Below are 10,802 nucleotides of genomic sequence, written 5' to 3'. Positions count from 1 at the left end.
CGGTTCGAACCGGGTCTCGTACCTCTGCGGGGGACTGACCCCTCCGGCCTTTCCTGCCCGTTTGTCTTCAACCAGAACCTCGTAGTTCTGGCAAGCGGCTTCCACAAAGCCCGTTTTCTCTTCGACTGGATCGTCCCATCTGGTGACCTCCTGGACCCGTTGTTCCGCGCGGTCCGCCTCTTCCTTCTTCAGCCGAACTCCAAAGAGACCTTCTAGCACTAGCGGCCAGAATTCGGAGTCCTTCGCCTTCCGGGTCTCATCACCCCCGACCCGAATTCCCGCCGACTCTAAGTAGTTAACGGCTTCTACATGCCGTGTCGCAGCCTCTTCCATCAACCTCTTCATTCCGCAGCGCCCCGTATTCAGTTCTAGGGCTCTCCGGGTTTCGCTCGCATGCACCCGCCCATTCCAGAGGTACACCACGTTGGTCCTGAGTGCGTCGGCGAAATCCGTGCAATCCTTCCGAATGTGACCGATCGCGTCACACCACATGCACCGCTGCCCAGCCGGCGGCCTCCGGTCGCGAGGTTGTTTGTCGCTGTCTCTCCGAACCTCTGCGATCTGCAGGTTGCGCACCATCTGTGTCAACTCCTCTAGAGCCGCTCCTCCATATGGGCCTTTGACCACGTCGTTCGATGCCGACCCCAACTCCAGACAAATTCGGGTCTCTTCCTTCCTACCGGCTGGCACCGATATTGGCTCCTCGAGCCTCCTCGCTGGGACCGGTCCTGACTCCGACGAGCTTTGGTCGCTCCACTCGCGCCGTTTGTTGAAACGGTTGTAGACCCGTTTTACCACGGCCCAGTCTACCGTGAGCCCTTCGTCCGTCTCCAATAGGGGACCCACCTTTTCCCTGTCGAGCGCGTCCACCGACTTGACAAACAGTAGTACTCGACTCGTTTCGAGCATGGTCCGGTCCAGTGTCGACAACCACGCGAATCATTTTTTGAACTCCTGGAGGAGCGCCGACGTGTTCCTCCCTTTTCCAGGGCTTTCCACCCACGCCATGAAGTCCCGCCTCGACAGCCGAAGCGAGTCATCAAACCCGTACTTCTCGAGGAGCTGCAACTCGAACTCCTCCCAAGTCTGGCATCTGGCCAGCACCTCGAGCACCTCCGTGTGGATGCTCGGCGTCACCACCCGAGGGAATCCGGACAACCGCCTGTCCACCGGGATATCCCTCATGATCATTTCGGCCCGGTAAGCCTCCAAATAACTTGTGGGATTCTTCCCACCGAATCGGCCTATGCTGCCGACGATCGATTCAATGGCTCTATCGAGGGTACCTGTCCCCTCGCGAGCGCTCACCAGTTGGTCAACGGCTACCACCATTGCCTCTGCTAGCTCCGATCCCCTCATCTTCTGACTCCTTTGCCGCCTGTTTCACGTCGGGTTCACCAATTATGTCGCGAAGTTTCGCGCGTGCGTGTAGGAAGAGGCGGGACCACAGGGGTCTTGGACCAAGGAGAGAGTGAGAGAGAGAGAGAGAGAGAGAGAGTTACCGACACAGAAAGAAAATAAGAGCAAGAAACAGGAATCCGATTACTATAATCAGTAGCTTATAACTCAAATAGTTACAACCGGCAAACCAGTAATGGACCTGACACAGGGTCCTATTCACGCACATGGACGACAGCCACTCGACTTGAAGAAACAAAAAAAAAGGGGGAGAGCCTCTGCTAGAAGCACACGGGCTGTCCATGAAGCAGAGGCAGCAAACTCCCGACACCCATAGAGAACGACGATCAGAGGAGAGAGAGCTCAGCACTCAATTCTGCAACAGCACTTCGTCCTCGCCAACGCGCGATACCTTTTTCTTCCTTCTCTCCCTCCTTAAATAGTTTATTCCCTGCCCCTCTAGACAGAGATACACACAAATCCCCTAATAAATGTGTACTACCTAGTATTTACATCAACCGACCTAGTTATGAATCATGTACAAAATATCAATTCTCGCGTCCACCCATGTAAGAGCCGGTTCATGCGCCTTTTTCTCCGATTCTGCCTATGGCCGGTTTTCTTCACGACACCGTACAACCTCCACTATCGGAGTCCCACGTTGTCTCGTCACCGACAAGGTTTAACTCATTCTCTTCGCTAATGAGCATCAGTTCTTCTTCACTTGTTGCGATCGCCGATGTTTCCTTCCGATCCGGGCCTCTCCCGTCCGAACCGTTTTGGTCCGAACTCTTCTTTGAATCGGTAGTGTCGGTTTCTTTCTCCTTCCGGAAATGCCGGCAATTCTTCTGGAAGTGTCTCGGTTTCCTGCAATAGAAGCATGTGGGCCTCCCCCTTGACTTCGACCTCGTCCCCGATTTGTCCCGGTTTTGGGGACTCCGATACCGGCCTCTTCCCCGGTTGTGGTTATCTTCCGTGACCAAGGCCTTCAGATTGGTTCCGAGCTCCTGGTCCTTTCGGCGAGCTTCTTCATCTAGCAAGCTTGATTTTACCTTGCTAGGGACAACTGTTTTCCTTCCGGCCCGGCGTTGCCCAACGTAACAACTAACGTCTCCCAACTTCTGGGAGGGAACCGAGCAGGAGCAATGCGAGTACCTCATCGGCGAGTATCAGCCCCTGGAAGGCATTCATGGGCTCCACCATACTGGAGTTGTCCTGGTACCGGAGCCTCACTAGCTTCTGGAATACCGAAACCTGATTAACAACATTCTTGTTTTGGAACATGATGTTGATCTTCTCCCAAAGTTCGTGAGCGTTGCTCTCTTCATTGAAGTTGTTGTACAGGCTCATGTCAATGAGGCACCGGATGTAGCCCATCGTCTTCATGTGCATCACCTCCCACACTGTGGCGTCGATCTTATCCGGTCTTTTGTCCTCGAACTGAACCGGCAACCAAAGATCTTTAACCACCAGCATGTCCCTCATCTTCGACTTCCACACTGAGTAGTTGGAGCCGGTGAGCTTGAACATGACACCGAATGATTCTTCCATTTCCTATGTTGTTCGTTCTGATACCATATTGAAGAGAATAACGCTGAATATTGCTTGGCCACAACCGAGTCTTGAACACTTCTCTTGGAATGAAACATAGAAATGGGAAGTGGAGAGTACACAAAGGAAATACACAAGATGTTTACGTGGAAAAACCCTAAATGGGAAAAAAACCACGGGAGCCCACAGACTCCAACTATCACTATAGGAGAAAGGTACAATCAGAGCCTCGGAGGCAACGACCTCGAGCTCTATATCTTCACCAATCGGCGGTTACAACAAAGTGTCACTCTGTATCTCACTCTCTCTATCGCTCTCTCTATATTACAATATGACAATAACAACAACCTACACAAAGTGATTGCCCTAAGTCATATTTATACTTATATGAACTTAGGGCTATTTACAAATATAGCCTCAATAGGCTTAGTCAAAACATATTTACAGATATGTCTTCTCTTCCGGTTCTCACCAGGTCTCCTCCGGTTTCCGAATCTCTTCAGGTTCTCACCGGGTCCTCTTTATTCATCACCAGATCCCATCTGGAGAGACCGATTTCCCAACAAATCTTTCAATAGATAACGATCGTTTGAATTGTGGGACACAGTAAGGGAAGTCACTAGAATTTTGCACTTGTTCTTTTCTTACTTCGACACTCCTATTCATTTTTTTGCTAATACCAAACCTTCTCTGATCGAACTTCCCTTATTCAGGAATGTTTTTCCTTATTTGGTCATTTTCTTTTACTTTCCTCCATCCTTCTCTAAAATTATGAGTACTGTTGATAATATCATATGTTACGAGGTAAGTAGGGGGTTACCTTTTGAGCATTCTCGAAATACCAGAAAATATGCAAAACTTTGATGATATCAGGTTTGATAAGAAGAGGGCAACACTTCCTTAATCCGCACCACGTTGTTAAAGATTCAAATTCTACACCTCCCATACTAAGTGAATGGCATTCACCACTAGGCCATTCACTTCTCATTGTTATATAATTATTTACATAACTATATGATATCAAGTTTGATAAGAAGAGGGCAACGCTTCCTTAATCCGCACCACGTTGTTAAAGATTCAAATTCTACACCTCCCATACTAAGTGAATGGCATTCACCACTAGGCCATTCACTTCTCATTGTTATATAATTATTTACATAACTATATGTGTACAATCTATCTCACCTTTTCTCTTATACCTTTTCACATGTGCTCACATATTTCCTCTCTCTTCCTTAACCCCCACGCTTGCACTCCATTCCTTTGCCCTTGTTCACTTTTTTTTCTCACCTTTGGCACGCCAAGTCACGACAATGTCCTCACCTATGACAAAGACAACCAAGGCGACACCCGATGTATATCTTCATAACATATGTTTGAAAAACACTCAGATGCTTGTTGATATAGATCTTTTCCCTTTCATTAATGGAACACGACAATCAGGTCACTGACTCCCTTAACCTTCCGGCACTGCTTTCTGACAAGCGTTGGCGGTGTTTGGCCGTGAGAACCAAAACTCGATAAGCGCCAGTAGACTCCTACGATAAGATCTTATTTGAATTCAAGGGGGGTGGGTCGGTGTTCCATCCCAAACCACATTCATGCATTTACAATATATTACTAAAAGTTGTTCTATTTGCATGTAGCTTGCGCCCAAGACCTGATAAAGCAAATCTTGGTTTCTGTGCTGGACATATCTCTTTTACTGGATGAGTTTCTTTTTTCAGACTCACCAATCAAAAGTATCAATGATCTACCTTCTTTGGAGATAGATTATCTCAACTTCAATATATACGTATAACTTGTGACCTCAAGGTTATGGGCCTTGCGAGCTACCAAGCTCCTAATCGAATCGTTTGGAGCTCTGAGGTTTGGTACAAGTACGAGTTGGGTGCAGTATGGCACATTTGACCCAGTATTAGCACCAAATGACGATGACCATTCGGTGTGGTAGTTTCATCACGTAAGTGAGAAGTCATATTAGGTCACGAGTCAAGTCAAGTCAAACCAAGACAAGCCGAATGAAGTCAAGACAAGCCGAATGAAGTCAAGACAAACCGAATGAAGTCAAGAAAGGTGACCTCTCGGTATTCTGTCTGAAACCTTTTGTTTCCTAACTGTGGGCTTTTCTCTGAGAGAGAGAGAGAGAGAGAGAGACAGCAGAGCGAGACAGAGGCCTTTTGGCGATGGCGAAGCGCTTTGCTCAACGCGTGGTTCACCTCGTGAACCTACCTCTACGGTTGAACCTCCCTGCCTCCCGAGAAAACATTACGGAGTTCTCTCTGCGTACTGTACCTAGCGCCACAAAGGTAAATCGCCATGGCCAATGACTTGACTGAAATTATGAGAGAGAGAGAGAGAGAGAGCGTGTGTCTGGACATAGCTGAGATAGCCGTGTTAACTGTCTGGATACCCTGAGATCTTTTGTTCGAGATACACTGATGTTGCATTTAGGTTAGGAGAAGTGCCATATGGTACAACAAAGGTGTGTGGAAAAATGAATCCTTGACCTTGTATTGATAACCCAACGATGTGTGAATGTCAGGATTTGAAGTAGATGATAAACAGAAAGAGGAAGTGATACCTATTGAGGTCAATCCTTTTTTTATTATCAAGAAGAGGATTTGAACTAGACTACTAGTGGAAGAGATTGATTGTCCTTCCTCGTTCAATGACTTGGGTGTACCTACTCACTTCCTTGCAGCTTGACATCTGTTCGTGAGCTTATCATTTTTGATATGTTGCACAAATAGTATTCACAACATTCCATCTCTGAAGGCTTTGCATGTGTTGTGTGTCCAAATAGAATAGACAATGTCTCTTTATTTGTTTTCTATGTTTTTGCTGTTAGCATCCCAAGATTGGATCGGGTAGGGGCGATAATGTGGCAGCATGATGCTGCCACATTATCGCCCCTACCCTAAACCCTGACTCTCACCAGACAAATCAGTTTGAGGAGCATTAGAGGCACTTCTGTGGTGTTCCTTGACACATTATCGGGTAGGGACGATATTCTGACTCTCACCGGATCCACCAGTTTGATGAGCATTACAGGCTCTTCTGTGATGTTCCTTGACACATTATCGGGTAGGGGCGATATACTGACTCTCACAAGACCCACCAGTTTGAGGAGCTTTACAGACTCTTCTGTGGTCTTCCTTGACCCAAGGTGGCTATTTGAAATGTCTTTACAATTGTACCTTCTCGATGTCATTCCATCTAGAACTGGGTCTAACATTCCTCCTCAAATATCTGTCCCGTATATCAAAAGACTTGGAATTTTCAGTGCATTAAAATGCCTGATTCTTTGTTTGTCATCTCTGAGGGTTATTGAGAGCAATTGGGAGAAAGACCAGAGAGATGAGTGGGTCTATTATCATCCTTTGTAAACGAGATTTAGAGATGGCTCATCCGACAGGTATTCTCCCCTGAAACTTATGAGGAATTAGACCAGAGAACCATAAAGCAATCATAAAAAAGACGGAGATGCTTTCTTAACAATGAATGTTCTCTCTGTGTAGCTGTGGCTATGATACCCTGGGATAGATGGGTGAGTCTATTATCAACCCTTTGCAAATGAGATTTAGAAATGGCTCATGCGACCAATATTCTCCTCTGAAACTTAGTGAGAAAATGGACCAGAGAACAGGAAAGCAATCATAAAAAAGATGAAGATGTTTTCTTAACTAGTATGTTCTCGGTGTACCTATGGCTATGATGCCCCTATTATAAGTCAATTGTGGTACTCTTCAGAAAAATTCTGGTATTTTATGGAATGTTGGCACTATATCATAGGCTTTGGAAAATTTTCAAAGCTACTGTGAAGCTTGTTTCCTGGGTGAAAAATATGAGGTCAGTTGTTTAGAAGTTACTTTTGTAAATACCAATATTCTTCTGAAGCTTGAAGAAATATTGTTGCTCAGAAAATGCACTTGGCATCTCCTCTAATTGTCTAAATGTAGATTCATAAATCTTGATGACCTTGATGGGGTCCTGTATTGATCATAAAATAATTTCTGGGTCCTGCAGTATTTTAGTTCAGAATCTCGGAAATTCTCCAGTCTGTTCATTTTAAAGATAATAATCAATAAGTAACATATGTGTTTGTGTGTGTGTGTGCATATCTTTTTATATGTTTTGTGTTCTTAACAATGTTGTGTGAGAAGGAACATGAATTGTTTTCCACTAGGCTTTGTTGTATTAAAATAGATCATGATCTTGCAACTCTGATTAGGTTAAATGACTAAAATGTCGGTATTTTGGTAGTTTTCTCACCAAAACAAACTTATGTTATTACAATATGTTTTTTGGTTTGCACTACACATGCTAACCATATTCTGAAATCGTTTTATATGGCTAATAGATTGAAATAAAGAGAATCTTACAGTCAGTATATGGATTGAAAGTGTCAAGAGTGAACACTCTTAACATGGATGGTAAGAGGAAAAAGCGAGCAGGAGGCTGGATGGCAACTACCCCTGCATACAAGAAAGCGTATGTTGTTCTCCAAGAGCCAGTTTCTTTACCTGATAATCTATTCCCATTCAATTTTTTTGAAGCTGAAGAACAAAAGATGAAGGAACAAGAGGAGAAAGAGAAGCAAGAAATTGTTCAGCGAACGAAGTTTAAGAGACGTCACCGTATTCCAAACAAAAGTGAGCCTTCCATATGAAGTTGATAGATCCTAGAAATTTGTTGTTTAGATAAAGTGTGTTCGATTTCCATTTTTTGCTAGGACATGTAGGAAGTAGCCTAGTTCTTTTGAACATGTCTTACTTTTTGAGTTGATAACTCAAAGTCAAAGCAAATCACATGGGTCTCTTTTGAAACTCTGTTTTCAGTTGAGACCATAATCACAAAAGAAAGCGTCCCAATGCCTCAATAATAGTAGTTTGGATTTTAATACCTCACTTCGATGATGGTTCTTGTCATCCTCAATTAGTCTTCATAAATTACAGGATACATGCATGCTCTAAAGAATCTGGAAATCACAGACCAATTCTGTAATCTTATTTTGAAGAATTACAAATGTCACATACAAAATGCTATATCATCTTGATCTTAGGCTGGCCTGCTAGGGGGTAGCTATCACTATTTAACACAGGATAATCTACTTGATATACAAGATAGACCTCTTTCTTGAGGAATTTCGATTCTACATAAATACGTAATTATGTGTATGGGTTTTTCTATGAATGTTTGCGTAATCATGAGAGAACCTTGTAGGATAGGGTAATGTGAGCCATGTTTACTTTCTTCAGTACATGCATAACAATCAAGACAGTTCAGATAAAAAAGAACACAACGTCAAAAGTGATATGAAAAAATGTAGTTATTGAACACTCAACTTCGCAACTCTCTCTCTCTCTCTCTCCTGAAGTATATACATATATGTGTGTGTGTGTGTGTATGTATGTATGTATATGTGTATATATAGATTGACCCATGCGTGAAATTTGTAGTATTCGACGTCCGTAATAATCTAGAATACAAAATGACCCCAAGAATATTACAGAACCATTTGTTTATTTATTTATTATTTAAAAAACAAATATTTTTACATCTACTATACAAATATATTACTAGTCTAAGGTCCCCTTTTTAATGTCAAGAGAGTAAAAAGTGGGGAATTAATGAACCTTTTATTTAATATTTATTTTTTGTTTTATTAAAAAATAAAACAAATACATTTAAGTTATATATATATATATATATTACTATGAGCTCCCCTTTTAATAATAAAAATATCATTTTTTGTGGGAGAGTAAAAAGTGAGGAATTAATGATCCTTTTATTTATTATTTATTATATTTATTAAAAATAAAACAAATGCTTTTAACTTTTAAGTTTTTCATCTATTATATAAAAATATTATTTAGTTTAAGTCTCATTTTTAATGTGAAATTAAATATTCCCTATTTAATGTGAAAGTCTCTTTGTTATATGATATATATATTAGAAACTAAAAACTATGAACTCTTTTTTTCTTTTTTTTAAACGAATATTTTCCATGCATTCGTATGCATTCGTTTGATAACCCCCACGAATGCGAATATGTCAATCTATGTGTGTGTGTGTATATATATATATATATATGCATGTATGTATGTATATATTTGTAAGCTCTTCATTTCTCATGTATTACTATAGAATGCACCACAACACATGCAATTTTGCTTTAGGCCATTCCCTTGGTATCTGTTATTTCATGTTATGAACTTCATCTTTTGTGGTGTTTTCTTCCATCTACGAGTCCTTGGTATCTGTTATTTCAATCTATGAGTCCTTGCAAGTTGTCTTATCCTAGAGTCTATATGTTCCTTGTTAATTTGAAGTTGAATTCCAGAACTTCCCCTTTTGGGGCTTTTTAATGCTTTTTTTCTAATCATCTTAAGCTTAAATTAATGAATGCAAAGAGAACAATCCCTTCTAGCTAAGTCCTTCCTAGAGAAAGGTCTTTGTTGTTATCATTAATGTAATGTGTGTTTGAGTACACATTGCTGGCTTTCAAGTTGGGACTATTGGTGGATGTATTTGTGTTACAAAGCTCATACTACATGTACAAGAATGTCTATTCTCTTCATATTCTTCCTTCACTGTCTATTGCATGAGGTCATCTGCCCATTCTTCTAGACCCTTGTAATCCATTTTACACCAGTCCCTTACAAAACCTTACTATGGTTCTGGCATGTTGTTTCAATGTTATGAACTTCATGTTTTGGGTGCTCTTCTAGTTTTGTGCTGAATATTATTGTTGTTATTTTTCCTTAACTTGTTGACTTCAACACACTAATATTTCCCAACTTGGTTTGGGGTCTTGGGTATCTTCAAACAACTCACATAGATCATATACACATAGAAAGGGTGTTCACTCTTGACCACCAAATTTAACCTATGCATAGAAAGGATGGTTTTTCTCACCCACCCAATTTGGCCTTAACTACATATTGATCCAAGTAGAGGGTCTAAAAGAGCATTTACAAGCATGTGGCTAAAGTAAAGGACACAGAGGCATACCACCAATGCAAGCTATGAATGCTAGCTACGAAACATAGAAGACAAATAATAGCAAAGCTCTCTCTAGTTGGTGGGTACATAACACAATTGATCTTAGAGTTGGAATGTGTCAACATGAATGGAGCTACATGTCCATTATATCCTTACAATGGCCCTAAATCGTGCCTTGTTGATCCTGGTCATAGTTGACCAGAATAGGGATGCTGAGAATAGAAAATTACAATACTGCTAAATTCACATTAACGACAATGTTGGGTCAACCACACTGAAAACAACTAGACACAATCAACCACATCTTCTCACTCCCATCTCACTTCACATGAGAAGAGCAATGTCCTAGAAAATCTCATTTTATGATATTATAAACATTAATAATCTAATTTCCATCTACTAAACTGAAAATGGTTGAAAAACCTTTTCAAGTTTTCACCCTTCGTAACATCCAACATCCACCTTTTCATGGTGGAAGTATCCCTCCATTGAGTCTATATGGCTCCAAATGATTGTAAGTTTTTATTATTTCCCGATTTCCTCTTTGCAATGTTCTTATGTATCATGTGAGAATTTATACAGTTCCCACATCCCATTATGCTCAATTATATTTGTTCTCATGATCAATGAATCCCTTTTTTTCTCTTATATCAGTTACCGAGGAAAGAAATGAAGACATTGGGAATTCAGTTAAAAAAAGAAAGACAATTTTCTACCAATATATTGTGGTGTCCCTTTCATGCGAGTGCATGCCTCTTAACACACCACCCTTTTAGCACACCACCGGTTTTAGCCCACCCTTTTAGCACACCTTTTTGGGACGCATGTAGCTAGGCCGGCCCAAA

General features: G+C 41.8%; 1 protein-coding gene across 1 annotated transcript; it reads left to right on the top strand.

Moving 5' to 3' along the window:
- Positions 1-5,071: 5,071 nt before the first annotated feature.
- Positions 5,072-8,000, top strand: LOC147866556 (Ribosomal protein L23/L15e family protein). Its single transcript, XM_087317010.1, has 2 exons — positions 5,072-5,258; positions 7,313-8,000. Exons 1-2 carry the CDS (start codon positions 5,136-5,138, stop codon positions 7,619-7,621), a joined length of 432 nt encoding a protein of 143 aa, XP_087173136.1. The 5' UTR covers positions 5,072-5,135; the 3' UTR covers positions 7,622-8,000.
- The last annotated feature ends 2,802 nt before the right edge of the window (positions 8,001-10,802 follow it).

The sequence above is a fragment of the Azolla caroliniana genome, unplaced genomic scaffold (assembly GCF_043228905.1).
Source record: "Azolla caroliniana isolate FFs.n. ecotype wild unplaced genomic scaffold, voAzoCaro1.0.p SCAF_3, whole genome shotgun sequence".
In the NCBI taxonomy this organism is placed as follows: Eukaryota; Viridiplantae; Streptophyta; class Polypodiopsida; order Salviniales; family Salviniaceae; genus Azolla; species Azolla caroliniana.
Note: the sequence above shows the minus strand (reverse complement) of the source record. Positions and strands in the feature narration are given on the sequence as shown.